General features: G+C 50.2%; 5 protein-coding genes across 5 annotated transcripts; 4 read left to right on the forward strand and 1 right to left on the reverse strand.

The window, feature by feature from the left end:
- Window positions 1-621: 621 nt before the first annotated feature.
- Window positions 622-910, forward strand: CORC01_04991 (uncharacterized protein; the record flags this gene model as incomplete). Its single annotated transcript, XM_022616638.1, has 2 exons — window positions 622-674; window positions 736-910. The coding sequence occupies 2 exons, from the start codon at window positions 622-624 to the stop codon at window positions 908-910; spliced, it is 228 nt and encodes a 75-aa protein (XP_022476779.1).
- Window positions 911-1,400: 490 nt separating this feature from the next.
- On the reverse strand, window positions 1,401-3,094 carry CORC01_04992 (rhamnogalacturonase; the record flags this gene model as incomplete). Its single annotated transcript, XM_022616639.1, has 2 exons — window positions 1,401-1,430; window positions 1,496-3,094. 2 exons carry the CDS (start codon window positions 3,092-3,094, stop codon window positions 1,401-1,403), a joined length of 1,629 nt encoding a protein of 542 aa, XP_022476780.1.
- Window positions 3,095-7,458: 4,364 nt separating this feature from the next.
- CORC01_04993 (uncharacterized protein) lies at window positions 7,459-8,500 on the forward strand (the record flags this gene model as incomplete). The annotated part of the gene is made up of 3 exons (XM_022616640.1): window positions 7,459-7,633; window positions 7,691-7,904; window positions 7,966-8,500. The coding sequence occupies 3 exons, from the start codon at window positions 7,459-7,461 to the stop codon at window positions 8,498-8,500; spliced, it is 924 nt and encodes a 307-aa protein (XP_022476781.1).
- Window positions 8,501-11,415: 2,915 nt separating this feature from the next.
- CORC01_04994 (uncharacterized protein) lies at window positions 11,416-11,865 on the forward strand (the record flags this gene model as incomplete). Its single annotated transcript, XM_022616641.1, has 1 exon — window positions 11,416-11,865. The coding sequence occupies one exon, from the start codon at window positions 11,416-11,418 to the stop codon at window positions 11,863-11,865; it is 450 nt and encodes a 149-aa protein (XP_022476782.1).
- A 1,598-nt stretch (window positions 11,866-13,463) lies between these two features.
- On the forward strand, window positions 13,464-14,768 carry CORC01_04995 (oxidoreductase; the record flags this gene model as incomplete). The annotated part of the gene is made up of 1 exon (XM_022616642.1): window positions 13,464-14,768. The coding sequence occupies one exon, from the start codon at window positions 13,464-13,466 to the stop codon at window positions 14,766-14,768; it is 1,305 nt and encodes a 434-aa protein (XP_022476783.1).
- Between the last annotated feature and the right edge of the window lie 1,716 nt (window positions 14,769-16,484).

Raw genomic sequence — 16,484 nt, forward strand, 5'->3', positions numbered from 1 at the left:
AACTACCAAAACCGGTCATCAGCCCTATGAGGATGGCGTCTGTCCAACATTGCAATCCCATTAATGCACGCCATCGCGACCCGTTGGAAGTCGACACCTACTCCATGGCGTCTAGACCTGAAGCGTTCCAGCTTCAGTTGGGATTAGATAAACGAGAGTGCCCTACGGCTGCCCCGTCGCAGGCCGGCCGCCGGTCATTCGAACACGCGCTGCTATTGGATAATGGCAGCAGTTGGTCCATTGCGCATGCAGAGCGCATCGTCTGCTGAATGTAAGGTAGGAAACGGAGTTCACATCGACAGCATATCAGTTTGGCTCGTTTCGAGCTTCGCCGGCGTTCGTATATGGGATGCTCTGAGAGCAATTGAGCCTCAAAAATTCATTATGGAGTGAAATATAAAGAGAACGGGGGCGGGGTGAAGATCACGGGGAAGAGATGAAGCCGACTTTGGTCAATGCATCTGCAAGCAATAAGAAAGACGATTCAAGCCAACTTGCATCAATTTCCAGCTCTACAACAACCACAATCAATTGCATCGCGAGCAGAACAGGGTAGTCCTATTTGAACGGCTTGGTGACCATCACAGAGCACTCAACCCTTGATCCGATCCGAGCGCGAATATGTCACACTCTAAAGCCAGCTCTAGCCAGAGCCTAGTCAACTGTCCCACCGGGTAAGCAACAGATTCATTTTTCCACATTTGAGTGACCGCACTGACAATGACATATCGCCAGATCTTCCCGTGCTGCGCCTTACAATGTCGATCGTTACATGGCCGAGTCATCTTCCTGGACAACTTTCAGCCAAAGAACTGGCACCCCCCGCACAACCTATAGCGACCTCATGCAATCGGAACTCGACAGTCTGTTGCGGCAAGCGAAGCAACAATCTCAGACAACCTCGAAGTGAGGAAATAGTGAAATGGATTTAACGATTACACGATGCTACATATTTACCTGGCTCACGTGGATATTGCGGTGAGCATCTTTATGATGCATATTTGGTGGCTTAGGCGATCAGAGAGCGATGATGTCGCCGGCGGCGTAGTTGGTAATGGAAAGGTACGGGAGCGTCGGGCCTGTTGTGGGCGACGCTCTACGAACTGGAAGTCACAATGTTGCAGAGCCTCAATGACACGCCGTGGTGCAAGTAAAGTCGACAGGATTGTCTTGACTGAGGAGGTGGCTGGCCACCCCACCCGATTATGTAGACTGCTATTTGCAGAACTATGTACGATGAAGCATATGTGCTGTTGACCAAAGCTTTTCCAATATGTACTATGAAGACTCAAAGGAAGTAGTTATCCACGCGCCTCAACCCCGTGCGGAATGCAACGCACACTCTGCTACGTGGGCAGGAACCAAAAGAGCATGGGCACTGGATATGGGCCGGCGTTTGTTTACCGGAAGAGCTCCACGGTGTCGAAGATCTGGTACATGAGTTAGCATAAATATCCCGTATTTGAAAAAAAATTCACCTGCAGTGTCAACTTACAACACTGGGGCTCAGGTAAGTGTCACCACTGCTGCCGGAGATGACATTTATGGTGATGGTGTTGGCTCCAGAAACGAGGGTGCCGGCAGGAACGCTGACGTCGTAGACTTCCCCGAGACCGCGGTAAGCACCTCGGGTAACGCCACGGGAGTCGATCTTGGTGGGCGCTGCAGGGGCCGGGCCGGTCCAGCTATTCACCTTGGCCTGGGGGCGGCCGCTGGCAAAGGCAAGGGTGGTGGCGATGCGGAGAGTGGCAGCGCCGGGGGCGGAAGCGAGGTTGAACTTGATGGTGACGGGGTTGTTGACGGCGGTGAAGATGGCCATGGGGAAGTCGCTGACGGCAGAGGAGCCAACGGTGTAGGTCAAAGGACCCCAGCTGCTCATGCGGCTGTCAGAGGGGTGCATGCGGAGCTGCTTGTCCGCGTTGCGGAAGCCGGTCGGCTGACAGTCGTACTCGCCGATCTTCCAGAGCGTGGTGCGAGCGGCGAGGGTGCTGGCGATGTTGGCAGTGGTGGTCTTGCCGGCGGCGACGGTGACGGAGCTGGTGGCAACCTTGAACTCGGTCTGGTAGAGGACCATGGTGTAGGTGCCGGGCTTCATCAGGGGGGAGGTGAAGGCGCCGTTGGACGAGGCATAGGTCCAGTACTGGGCGTTAGCGTTGTACCAGTGGACGACACGCTGGAAGCTGCTGGTGATGCCGGAAGCGGTGCCGGAGACGGTGCCGCGGCCGGAGGCGGCAACATAGCCCTTGAGGCCGAGCTCACTGTAGAAGTCGTAGTTGAAATCGGTGTTCTTGGGGATGCCAGAGCGGGAGAAGGACTGGACGTAAGGGCCGTGCAAGCCCATACGGTAGGCCTCGGTCTGGGCGTGGTTGCTGTTCATGTAGTTGTAAAGGTTGGTGGAGTCGCCGGCGTTATTAGAGTTGATGTCGCGGAAGAAGGGGCCACCGGAGGACAGCTCGAAACCGGTCTTGGGCTCAACAGAGACACAAACGTGGATCTCCTCGGGGCTGGTGCCGTAGACGCATCGGACCTTGTCATCGATGAAGCGCTCGCTGGAGTAGAACTTGGATCGGGTCTGCCCACTGACGACGAAGACATCGGAGCCCTCCACGGCGGAGCTAGAGCCGGCGGTGGTAGAAACGACGCCGAAGGGGTATTCGCTGGGTAGCGTGTCCTTGTTCAGACGCGAGATCCAGCGGAGCTCGCCAATGTCGGGTTCGGCAGTGGTGTAGGTAGCCATGTAGATGTTGGCCTCGCCCTCCTTGACAATGAGGTAGTGGGTGAGGGTCGAGGTAGTGCAAGTCACCTTGATGACCTTGCCCGTGCTGGCCGTGACCGTGGTAGCTTCGACGGTGGCGGTTCCGAGACCAGAGCTGATGTGGCTGCCCTTGCTGGCATACTGGAGCTCATTGCCGCGGTACTTGATCGAGTTGATATCGCAACTGGACTTGGAAACTTGGAAGACGAGGGTGTTGGATGAGCCGGCATCGACAACGAAGTTGCTGCCCGAGGTGGTGACGCCAAAAGCGGCCAAGGCAGAGGAGGCAAAGGAAAGGATGGTGAAGAAGAGAACCTGAAGGAGACCGTTGAACGCCATTATGGCTGTAAAGAGGTATTGCCCTTGCCTGGCGAAGTAGAGAGGGTAAGAGGACGAGGTTGGAATAAGATCGAACAACAACAGAACAAGAGAGCCTCATCAAAGGTTTCTAGAAGGAATATGGCTGGCTTTATTACAAAGTAAAGAGCAATCAGTCTGCACTCGGCGCTTAACATCCCGCCACCGCAAATCTTGGGATGCCATGACAACTCTTTGCCATCCTGAGAGACTATGCCCCTTGGTCTTTTTCGGGGATTCCAAGGGCGGGTGTCCGCCGGAGAGGCTGCCTCTGGCAAGGGCCCGTGATATATTGCAACAGCTTGTTGATTGGCGGAATGATTGTTTCATGGGCCGACGACAAGGGCTTCCTCGTTGTGGCTGCGCGAGATAGATCACGAAGGGTGAAGCGGAAAGGGTGAGGAACAGGGCCTGAGGGACCAGGGTTGACCCAAGTCCCGCTCCGAACGGGTGGAGGAAGGACAAGGAAACGGCATGATTGATGGGAATTCGGGACTACTTGGCAGGAACCCGCTGCGGCCGTGTGCCGGAGGATTTACATAACGACAGCGTCTCTGATATTTGCTCGATTGAATGGCGGATCTGGGAATAAGCATTCGAGGCTACAGTGACCTTTGTAACTATTAGCTGCTCGGGCCTGCAGTAATATTGACACGGGGGAAGAAGTGGTTGCGGGGGAGTTGACGCTTCACTACTTCAATGCTCAATGAAGCTCACTCGAAGGAAACAGGCGATTGTCCGACCAAGGTGACTTCAGCTCAAGGAACTTTGGTCCTGGACATTGGTCTTGACACCCCGGATAAGACGTGCTCGTCCGGCGGATTGTCCTCGGTCGTCTACTGTCAAGATGAGGGGATAGGCAGAAAAAGAGACATGGCCAGGGGCCGTCCGCTGCAGGATGCCCGATGGAGCCGGCAGATGGGACGAATATTCAGACAACAACGGCACCGTGAAGAACAGACGAACCAGCAGCGGGCAAGGCGCTGTATATCCCGGAATCTCGGGGCATTGGAACCCAGATTCGCACCGGCAGAAGGTGCAAGTATCTGTTGACTCGGTGCTGCAGAGTGCCAGAGACGGCAGAGGAATTGCGGAGACTTGACCTCGGGTTATGTTGCTGCTCGGCTTTGAGCAATTTGGATTTTGTAGACATGTTTTTGCATAAAGCTTAAAACATTAACGAGAAGGTACACCGGCACTGAGGCTCGTATGTGAGGTGGGAAGATGCGCAATCCTTGCTTGGTTCGTGAGGTTATGTTTTTTTAAGATTTTTAACCATCTCCTCTTCGTAAGGTTCCGATGGCGACCCATGAGCCGAGAGACACAATGAGCCATATGAAACTAGACAGGGACTCCTTTTTCCTTGGTGTCGGGGGGTATCCGTACGAAGCCCTGCTCTGGGTGGTGTTGCAAATATTCTTATTCGTACGGATACCTAGTCAACTTTCAATAGAGTCGGCACCCGTACGGATAGAGGAAGTCCAATATCCGCTTTTTCGTCCGGATCTAATAGATGCAAGGACCTCTTGACTCTCTTCGGAAGGTGGGCAGCAGTGGCTGCATGGGATGAGAGATGAATCGGGCATGAAAGTCGGAGCATTTGGGGGCGCAAGGAGTTGGCCAGCGCTCCGCATCAGCATCTACACAAGGTGGGCAGACAAAAGGAGGGCAGAGATGGGGCAGGCAGGCCGCAGAGATGGGGATTAAAAAAGAGAGAAACGCCGGGAGAGAGAGAATGGCTTGCCACTTGCTCTACCTACTACATACGGAGGCTGCAGAGGAGACCCGGAGGGGAGCAGGACCCACTGCCAAGCCTCCGTGCTCATCTGACATCACGTGGAGGCATGGGTGCAGCCTAACACATGCCTTTGGCGAGCTAGGGTACCCACTAAGCTTAATTCGTCCAAACGTCTGTGGCGCTCCTATCAGATCCACCACATCGCCCATCGCATCATCTGAGCCACTTTATTCCACTTCACTTCGCTCCTTTAGGCCTAGCTCTTTCCGGAAGTTTAGGATGTAGGATGTAAGTACGTACCGTCTCCAGCCACGGACTCGATGTTCCGCTCATCGGCCATCCCCCGACGGAAGGGCAACCCACAAACTCATCCACAACCCTTTGCAATTTCACCATTCCAGACTGCCACGACTGCCTCTTACCTCACACGTGCCTCAGTCGTCGCGCTTACTCATCGGCGTACATACTCCATCTCTATTCCCGGACCCCCGCGTCCGCTTTTGGGTCCTTACCGATACTTCCCTTTCATCGAATCTAATATTAATTACTATGTTTTGTTTTTCTCACCAATTGGCTTTCCGAACGACACCCTGAGAGCGTATATCCGTACGGATACCACAATTCGATTTGTTATAATAAAATGAATCGTCCCTTGCGCCCTTATTTCAATCTTGGAGGAAGATGTGCTGGCAACCTACAGAGTCCCCGACAGTTCGCCCGATGGCTGATAGGCGCCTGCTGCTCACAAGCATCCGAGACGCCAAGCTTCCCCTTGACATAATCTGGGCCGCACTATTGGTGAAGACGCACGTTGATTTACGGGTTGTTCTTGGCGGACAACTTTGGAAACTAGCATAAATATTCTGCCGAAGCCTGACTTTGAGATCATCTTCGACATGGCGGTCAGCTCTCAGCGAAGCAATCAGCCTTTATCCAACCTTTGTTATTTTCCAAAGCTCGGGAAAACTCCATTTTGGCCTCGGGTGGCCTCTTTATGCACTGCGTTGCAATGTACAGTGTCGGCACAGTCTTGTCATTCTGACGCCATGGGGATAGCTTCATATGGGTCGTGTAGTGTATCAAGATGTATTTATCGCCGGGAGGGGGGGGGATATGGCCAGCTTCATCAGCCTTGTCGCATTTGTTATTGGTCCGTTTTGGCCTTTTTCCTTTTTTTTTTCTCTTAGTGCGATGCGTGTCCTTGAGGTTCTGACTATAGCCAAGTATCAAGGTAGCACTTGATAAACAACTTCAGGGTATAAAATGGTCAACAGAGCCCCATTGTGCCTTCAGTAGTTCACAGGCTCATGGACTGTGTCACTTGTGTGAACGTTCATCAAGTCATTGATGAACCAACTGCCTCTATCTCAGCAAATATCGGCGAAAAACCAATTCTGTGAGAGCAAACATATTTGCCAGGGAATACAAACGAAGCCTTGAGTATGACAAATTCATTCCGGTGCCAACTTGCCCATGAGGGCCCAAACACTAGCTAGTCTCACCTATCGACTATTCGGGCCCCCAAGATCATGGACAGCCAAAAATGTATTGAGCTACTGTGCTAGTGGGCTACGGTTGAGGGTTTTGCCTGTGCTTGCGGGAGCTAACATGCCTGTGGAAGTTTGTGATTTTCCCAATTGACTCGAATTTCAAGCTTTGCTCAACTCCAGTGCCGCACTGCCGGTGAGCCAATGACGTCTGCTCGATCTGTCTTGATGCCGATAAGCATGGAGTACAGCAGCCTCAGGAATGTAGAGTTGGATGATGTCTTGCAAATGAACGCTTCTGAAGGGTGGGCTCACGAACACGAACCAAGGAATGCAAGACTACGACATTGCCATGGCATTACTGATACAAAGAATATGTTGCAACCTCGATGAATTCGCAGCCCCTGGTGTCAAAACCCCAGTTCTGTATAATAGTCGGGACGCAATCTATCAGTCCAAATGTTCCTCCGTCTTCCAACTGACTGGAAAGCTTTCCGCTGATCAACTGAGACGACAAATATCGGTAACGAGCTGACCCGAGGGCCAGTTCAACTGAAATGGAGAACATGCAAACTATGATGGGACGTGTTCGTCAGATCATTTCCTTTGTTGACATGCCACGTAGGGATCCCAATGACAGCAACCTGGCGGCTTCCATGACGCTCCCGGCCCTCGGGATTCGGATAGTTGGCTTAGACTATCCGGACAGCTAGAATCCGGGGCTTGAAAGGCTTCAGCCATCCAATGGGAGAAGCCTTAATTCCACAGATGTAAGCTGCTATCCCAACGTGGACATTGTTCTCCCCGGATCAGGGCTGGCCCGGCGCTAGTGCCTGGCAATCTACTAGCTCTAAACTCTTGGGCACGGCTATTACTGAGGCTTGACAAGACTATCTTTTCCTAACTGGTGTCATTTGACTGACATTCTTTCAGACCCGATTGATAGAAACGGCAGCCATGCAAATGATAGATGACGATGATGGAAGTCGGCTGGCCTACCGACCTTGTTGACTCTGTATTTAAAAGCAGGCCATCGCTCTTCCTTGATCTCCTGCCAGCCATGATTGTCCCCGATTTCTCATATTAGCAAGTGAATAATCATATTCAATCATTTAGTCATTATGCACTGCAGAAACATCGCAATTGCCCTGGCTGTGGCCACAGGCGTCACTGCCCAGCGCCCCGCCGACACTCCCATCTGCGACTATTATACTACGGCTTTGTTAAAGAACAACACTGGTGCGAACCAGTATACGCTCTTGACACTTTTGGTAAACACTGTTGTTATTGGAAACTGTAAGAAACATTGCAAGAGTATCTTAAACCTGTCATCACTAATACGAATGCAAACAGACACAATGCCCAACGTCGGTATCAAGGTCGATGGCATTCTGGCACCTGGAATGTACAACGGAAGCGAGGTCAATCTTCTGCCTTATTTCAATGGAGACCTGGCTTCATCAAACCGAGGCGGCAGCTCCGGCGTGTCAGTCAACTTCTTGGATGGCGGCGGTGCTGCGCCCTTGATGAAGAACATGCCTGCCAACGACGACACGTCCAAACAGTAGTGAGTTTAGCCCACTCGACTCTGCCGAATGCAACAAAATCTAACATGGCTCTCCGCTCAGCTTCCTCCTGACTCACCTGTACCAATTCTTTGGTGCCCTTCTCGGCTGCTCCCAATACGGTATGACCGGCTTCCCCAAGTATAGCGGCTTTGCTTCCATGTATGAGGTACATAAGTTTATGGACCTGGACGAGAACGAGTTGGGTTACTTCATCAGCCAGGTTGCCATGGCTGCCGCCTCCTTTGGCGTCGCTCAGGATGACTTGAAGGTAGTCGGCATGGCTTTGTATCAATTGTTTGGCATGCGCTGCAGTCCGCCTGCCACAGCCATCCCAGAGCAGGGTCCTCAATTGCAGGCAATCTGCATCCAAGATAGCTGCCCCGTCTCTACCAACGCTACTTGCGCCAGTTATCAGCCCGCCATGGCCCCAAACAATGCAACTGCAACGGGAGGCATGAATGCCACCACAACTGCAAACACGACTGGAGCTACCACGACCTCGACAATGGCACCCAGCACTGTTCCAACGGCTGCTGCTGCGATTCAGGGCGTCAGCTTGGCTCTCATCGCCGGGTTCATGGCTTGCCTCATTTGAAAGTCTTAAACATGAGTGCATAGTCAACGTAGTGGGAATGTAGTGATGAGAATGAAAGATATTAAAGAAAGAATCCAATCAGACTCTTTATTCGCTTATGTAATTCAACTCATTTTGAATCGTTGTGAGTGCGAGATTGAGAACCTGTGTCTTCAACTCCCAGGTATCATTGGCAGGTAGCATTGTTGCGGAGCAGTTTCAATCTCCCTATTATGGATTTGAGGTTGTGTCAATGCATGCATTCTTTAGCTTCGACCCCTGTCAACCAAATTCATTCCCATGCCATATCTTGACGACTTGTCCCATATATCTAATCCTGTTAATGATGAGTGTCTTTGCCAGGTATACATCAGCCGCAGTAGGATGGAGGAACATCTTGTCGAAGAGAAATGTGAAAGAATCCAAGGCGGCAGAAACCTCATCAGCTGCTATACCAAATCGAGTGGTATGTCGACCAAGGGCGTTGTAATGTGGTGGCCGGTACTTATGCAGCGGCCGCGAAGATGAATGAAAGTTTTTAAGGAGCGCACGACATTTTAGAGGTCGTCAATTACATGGCCTAAGCTAAGGACAATATAGAGGGCCTCCCATGACTTTCCGGAGTCCTGGTATTCATTTGGGCCAGAGGCCTCGCTAGCATTGACAATAATGACAGAGAGTTTCTTGCTGCCAATGTCGGGGGGAAATGAACGTCAAAAGAATAGTTTCCTGTTCCACTTGCTGATGAAACTTTACTTTGATTCTGTGGCAAGAAAAGGGTGTATTAGGCGTTAGTTGCTGCCGGCAATTAACGGCGTCGTTTTTGCGACAGATTCTTTATTAAGTTATATGGAAGAGAATTGATTTGAACCGAGTGGACTGAGTCCGTATTAACATAAAAAAAATCGCAAGTTAGAAAGGAATTTCCCGGGGAAAGGGCACTCATGAAGGGTTGGTAATTCCTTCAAGGATCCGGTGACGAGAAGCGAAAATGTCAGTGTGTTGACTATTTAGTGATTTTTCATTCATACTAACCTGAAAAAATGTGGGAATAGGAAGCCCAGGACTAAGGCCGAGGTGCAACCAGCTAATAGTAAAGCATCAGAGCTTTAGAAAAAGCGCTGGCGTCATGGTGAAACTCAATGTGTGATGAGCGTTGCAGCGGCTCTTTTCCAGCTGGCCGTCACTTGATTGAGGAAACTGGAGGCAGTGTCTGAACAAGGTTCAAGCAGCAAAACTCGAGTTCCCAGATTCAGCAAGCCGAAACATTACACAAACAGGTGAAGAAGCTGAGGAGGTGTAGCATCTAAAGCACCATTCGTGTCTGGAAAAAGAAACTATAAGGAAATAAGCTAGCTTATTGTTCTTTGAATCAATTTTTAATGTGGCTGGTTGTAATTATTCCGGTAAAGCTTCCGTGTGGAGGAACTAGCTGATTCCACTGGACCGTGATTTCAAGGTTGCCCGCCACATGACCTGACACTGGAAACAAGCAAAAACTTGTTGTTTTGCAACTGAGCGCGACATCTCAAGGCACGCGAAGATGAAACACTATACGGCGAAGGATTCGACGTTTCAACCTCTAAATCTGCAGGTGGAGTTCGATTGCTGACAACGATGCTTCAAAGATGGGGCAGCTCATATTCATTGTTGACGCCTGAGCTTGGCAGAGTTAAAGGTCGCAAACAACCTGCAGAAGTCTCCCGGTCGAACAACCAAAGTTTGGCGTTGATTAAAAACAAGAATTGCCAATTGGAACACAACAATTGTGTAGTACAAGTGGCGTAGAATTGTTCAGGCCTGTTCATGCTTGCACACTGTCTGACGTGAAAAACACCGCCCACCTAATTCGTGCAAGATTGCTGGTTTTGATTGGAGGAAGATCTGGATATTGACCGCCTTATGAATTAGCCAACAACCGAAAGAAGGCGCCCTTGTCTGCTGACCCAAGCTGGTTTCATCAATCAGGAAGAGATGGAAGACTACTCTCTGCCAGTCTAGGTATCCTGTAACTCCATAATCATCAGATTTTACATAGGACATGTTGAACAATACTCATTTAAAAACGTTTCACCACCATTCGTACCTATGCGATTCCATCTTTGGAGCAACTAGGTCGCAGTGAATTTGAGCTATATTGAACTTGAATGCCTGGCTTTGAGGCGTCCTGACTGCTCCATCTAAAACATCCGCCATGAGATCCAGGGTCTTTCAAATTGATGTTGTGCTCCACATAAAACTATATGCTAGCCACGTGCCGCTTTGAATTAAGTTCGTGCAACTTCGTGGACCTATCCTAGAAACAAACTCGCGTTACACTGCCTGGATTTGACTTCTAATGAATCACACAGATGGCTTTCTGAATCAGAAGGCAACCGATCCGGGTCATGAGAGTCTTCTTTGTGAACAGACAGGGAACTGTCAATGCAAGTAGTGGAAACGATGCAGACATCGCCCAAAGCCACGATCTTGATGGTTTAGTCCATTGCCACGGGCAGATATGGTCAACCAGCACACCTACCCACTGGGGCACCGACCTAACCTTGAGGTTGTTCATACGAAAGGGACGTAACTACAAGTATCTGAGTTGTAGCTTGATTTCATTTCAGTAGTACGAGATCAACCCGGACGATGTCTTATGGACCTGGCCCGTGACAACGATTCTGTCTGGAAAAAAGGAATGGGTGAACAGAAGACTTTCTGTTGAGGCGGTAAATGAGGGACTAGTGCTTATGTGAATTTCTGGTTCAGCTTTTAGATGTTTGGATTCTGTTCTCGGCGATACGGCAAGTGCAGAGAGAAAAGTATATAAGGGGCTACGATTTCCCAGCTCGATATGCAGAAGCTGAGCACGCATCACTACAATCCAGCCAGAGCAACTCATCATCTGATCTACTGCAATACCTCTGCTTCTTCTCAACAACAAGATTTCCACCATGTCTGTTCAAACCTCGACTTCGGGCGGTGGAGGCGGCGGAAGCGGCGGCGACGACCCTGGCCGTCGTGGTGGCAACCGAAAGTTGCCTTCTGATCTACCCGACTGGTTTCAACGAATGAGAGAAGCATCACCGGAATCTCAAGCGGAGTATGAAGCCAGGCGCAAAGCGGAAACATGGGTGAGGGAGTCCGAAGGGAAAGACGAGGACAACGACTACGTTCACGGCTCTAAGAAGCCGTACGACGAGACAAACACCGGCAGCAAGGCTAGTGATGGGGAAAGCCCTTCCACCTCCACTCACGCCTGGAAAAGAAGCACAGGCGCAGCTAGCGACAAGAAAAGTCCTGCTCCCTCCGCCGATGAGGGGACAAGCAGCACTGCCGAGACCGGTCGCTCGAAGAACCTTTTTTCCTCAAAGAATGTAGGCACCGCTGAGAAGAGTGGCTGAAAGTGTTCATTCACATGGTTCCCGCCGCAGGGAAGTTGTCAAGTAGAGTGACGACGAGTCGTAAAGAAACGGAAACTTAGTTGTCGCCAGCAAATAAAACAGACAGCTAACGCAGTGCACTGAGTCCAAACAGACTGATTGATAATGATTTGCTAAGAGCCACAAACTAGTTCGGAAGCCATCTTGTATGTTAGGCCTATGTCATCGTTGGAGCATGTATGCGCAGTTGCCTTCACACCTAAATGTATGATTGTCGCTTCGAACTCCAGAAGGCCTAATTCCGTGAAGCATCTCGCTAGTATCATCCTAATTAAGATGTTGGAAAGTCCCATGTATTTATTTCTGTCAGATTTGGATCATTTGACCACTTCGGTCACGTCCGGCCGAAAGAAACCCTAGGGCCTAATGATCTTCTAGAATAATGGTGGAGTCGAGCTCGATGTCATCCACGGGGTTCGAACGTTGCGTCTAGACGTTTGTTGATTGAGAGAGCACAGGCATCTCCTCGGGTTTCGAATATGACATGAGACATGGCCATACTGACCACCTGTTAGGGCGTGTGGTTCACAAGTGAAGAAGTCAGCACGAGGGTCACTTAACGGAGGTATCTCGAGGTAGGTATCGGTAGATGGCAGCATTCGAATCTGGCTAGGCCCCTATTAGTCATATTAGGGATATAAACCCCTTCTATCAGAGCCACTTAGGGGCCCACCAGAGGGCACCCTTGTCAGGCAACTGACACCATCGGCGAAAAGGTCCCTTCCCCAAATTCGAGAGTCTTCACGACTACATTATTGGTCCTAATTCTAAGGGTAAGCTCGTAATACAATAGTCATAAAATATTTGCTAAAGAGCTAAAGATTCAACTTTCACGCAAGTATCACGATATAACCCAAGCCTATGAACCACTAAAGTAAGCCCAGCCTACCTCTACAGAGCTTCTCAGGCTCTTCAAAGACTCGGCTGAAGACCAACAGAATACCCCTTGTCATATTCACAAGTACGAAGCGGTCGTACAATACTACCTCTCTGCCAAATGAGACAAGTGTGACCTCCCCTCAATCACTAGCAGCAGTTACACGGCAGTGCGGTAGGACCATTGCGGTTAGTGACACTCCCAGTTGTCCGAAGGCCGAGAGGTGTTAACAGCACCGAGCCGCTCATAGCGGTGATATTTTGAATAGTCCGAAGTGTTTCACAACTATTTCTCCTCACGGTAGCAAGTGACGCGCTTGACTCGGAGCAGCCAATGGAAGCCAAAAGCTGGCTGGTTCGACCACCGCCACACGGGTATCGGCCCCGAGTCTTGACGTCACCAATACCAGAGTGCTCTTCGTAAAGCCCGAAATGGATGTCGGCTTGATTATAGGCCACACCCATCGCCGAGGAGTCGCGCCTATCGATGTCATGATCGTGTCCATCGCGACGTATGTCGAGCCCGACGTTTCAATCCATACCCTATGTTATAGATACCTTTCATTACCCAGTAGGTTACACTAAGAATTTTCCTTTCACCAAGCAAGCCTCAGTCTAATAATTTCTGCAATCACTCCCATCAGCAGGCCAATCCACTGGTCAGCTCCGTTACTCCCAATCAAATGTCTTCCCTCAAAGTTCTCATCTCCGGTGGAGGCATTGGCGGGCCGGCCCTTGCATTCTGGCTGGCGAAGCTCGGCCATGATGTAACCATCCTCGAGCGATCCCCTTCTCTTCGCGTTCAGGGCCAACAAATCGACCTTCGCGGCCAAGGAATCGCTGTTGTCCGCCGAATGGGCCTTGAGGGTCTCATCCGCGAAAAGGTTGTCAATGAAGCCGGCGTCAGATTTGTCAATGGCAAAGGGAAGACACAAGCAACCTTTCAAGCAAACAAGTCTGGTGTTGGCAAGCAGGGCCTTACATCGGAATTCGAGATTATGCGCGGCGACCTGGTTCGACTCCTTTTCGACAAGACGACAGCGCGCGGTGTGAAGTACATCTTTGGTGTGAAGATCGAGTCGTTCGACCAAGATACAGACTCGGTGACGGTTCATCTGTCAGATGGTACCACGGACACATTCGATCTGCTTGTTGGAGCTGATGGCCAAGGATCCAAGACAAGACAACTCATGCTCGGCCCCGGCGAGAAGGACCCGTTCTATCCTCTTGGCGTGCACATGGCCTTTTATACTGTCCCCAAATGGAAGACGGACGACAACTACGCCACAGTCTGTGTGTGTCCCAAGAAGCGGATGCTTTTTTCCAGAAACGACAACCCGGAAACGACTCAGGCATACCTTGCCGTGTGTCCGCCAGATAAGGAGACGGAGAAGCTTCTCACCGAAACCGAGAAGAGCCGCGACCTTGTGCGGCAGAAGGAGGTATGGTCAGAGCTCTTCAAGGGTGCAGGATGGCAAGCAGATCGATTTTGTGACGCGCTCAACGATGATGGGGTCTCCAATGACTTTTACTGCGTCGAGATTGGCCAGATACGCATGGGCAAGTGTTACAAGAACCGCGTGGCCCTTCTTGGAGATGCGGGATATGCACCCAGTGTCTTGACCGGTCGTGGCACAACTTGCGCGTTCATCGGTGCCTATGTTTTAGCCGGCGAGATTTCAAAACACTGCTCGGAGTCTCCGGGAAAGGCAGCTGACGGTATTCCTGCCGCCCTCGAGGCATACAACAAAGGCATTTTGGAACTCATGAAGGAGGTTCAAGATATCAAGTTCAAGCCGTCTTGGATCTATCCTAACTCGGCATGGGTTATTTACATCCTCTACACGATCTTGTGGCTGGTATCAACTTTTAAAATTGACAAGATTCTCCAGAAGCTGCAATCAGATGATGTGCCGGGGTGGCAGCTTCCTGAATATCCCGGGCTTATGTACGACGACGAAGCAGAAGCCAAGGAGCTGACTCATTAAATCGTAGTGGGAGGGCCTCCTTGAAAGTAAGCACGGAATGATGAGTTTTGACGCATTATGACTTTGGGTTAGGCGTTTGGGAGTAGGGCGGATTGAAGTTTATGTACGATTACTTAATGTTTCGGACCATCGCAACTTAACTCAGACCACATTTGCCATACTGTATAGAACGAAATATTAAACTCTTGATGAAGAAAGCCGAGTGGAGGAAGGCAAGCGAAGGTTTTTCAGAGTTGAACGTGCGAGAGGCGTATAGCATGGTGCATTTACTACATGAACCACAATGGCATGGCGAATAATGCCACCAGACTGTGTCCAACGCAGCTTTCCGAACTTCTCGGCACCGAATAGACTGCTTTAGTAAAATAGCTTGTTTCCCGTTAAATCTTAGTCAGTTGCTGGTGTTGCCGACGGAGCCTACCTCGCTCCAAAGCCTCTGGGAGGTGTTGAGCTTCTTCCACGGTCGTTTTTGTCAGTTTTCCGCGGAAGCGAAAGGGCTGCCGGCTGCCAGGTGGAGCAGATTCCCAGCCAAAACCAAAAAAAAAATTATCGAACCGTAAATTTACCCTATGACTAGCTTCACAAGTAGCAAAAACAATGTGAGGCATTGAACCACACCCGATTTGAACGGATAACCTTTCGATGACACCAGAGCTGGAGTCGAACGCGCTACCGTTGCGCCAGCGGTCCTTGTTGAGTTCTTTACCGGGATAAAAACCTAAGTCGCTTCAGACACCGAAAGTGGGGACAGCAAGCGGGGAGCACAGGTTGACTCACTGGCACCTGTGTGGGTCAAGAACACAATCAAGGGTTTATTTAGCCAGGGACTCCTCTATGATTTAATTCTTGAATTCTTTTGTCCATGTGTCTTTGAATGGCATTCTTCCCCCAGGAACTTCGAAGCGCCAGAGTATTGGCCAAGTTGGAGCTTGTGAAACCAGAGACAAGAGGTAAGTAGGTCACCTCAACAAAGCCGGGTTTGCCATTTCTCTTCCTGCTCTGTTGTTTCCGAACGAAGCAAGGCCACCTCACCTTGTAAGCTGTGAGCTTATGAGCTCTCGGACGTGGCAGTCCACTAAGTCCTGCCTCGGCACTCGTACTTCTTCCTAGAAGGCTGTAGGCATCATGAAACTGGCGCACAGTCTCGTGTCAGTCCAAAAACTGCTTAATACCTGAATTTTTTACATACAGACGGCATTGATTCTCGACACAACTCCCAAGACCATATTCTCGATACCGTTCATAGAACTATCTATTTAGAAAACACTGTCATTTTCATGAGGTATCATCATTGAATTACTTACTAGCATTCATCATCCTTTCCCACAAGTCAAATATGTCGGATTTAGTACCACCCACAACTGCAGATATGCGATAGACATGGTTGAGATACTGTTTGGATTGCACAGCACCGTTGAATACCTGGCAGATTTTAGTCTCATAACCACCAAGTCGAATGATATGGACATGATATAACTCGATGTCGTATGACATATATGGCCCTAATTTCTGTCCGCAGTTAGCTGCGTCGGTTTTGCGACACTTGGAAAAAAGTGAAAAGGGATACTGTTGAAATCGTGAGGATCTCTGACACAGGGAATGACTAGTAGGTTGGCGGGACGGGGACTATGAAGGATTTCAGTAGTAATCCTTGCTGGGCTCAGTGACCAGATCTCTATGGAGGCCCGATCAATTATACATGTGAAGATTGATGAG

The sequence above is a fragment of the Colletotrichum orchidophilum genome, assembly GCF_001831195.1.
Source record: "Colletotrichum orchidophilum strain IMI 309357 chromosome Unknown Scaffold_34.1, whole genome shotgun sequence".
NCBI lineage: Eukaryota > Fungi > Ascomycota > Sordariomycetes > Glomerellales > Glomerellaceae > Colletotrichum > Colletotrichum orchidophilum.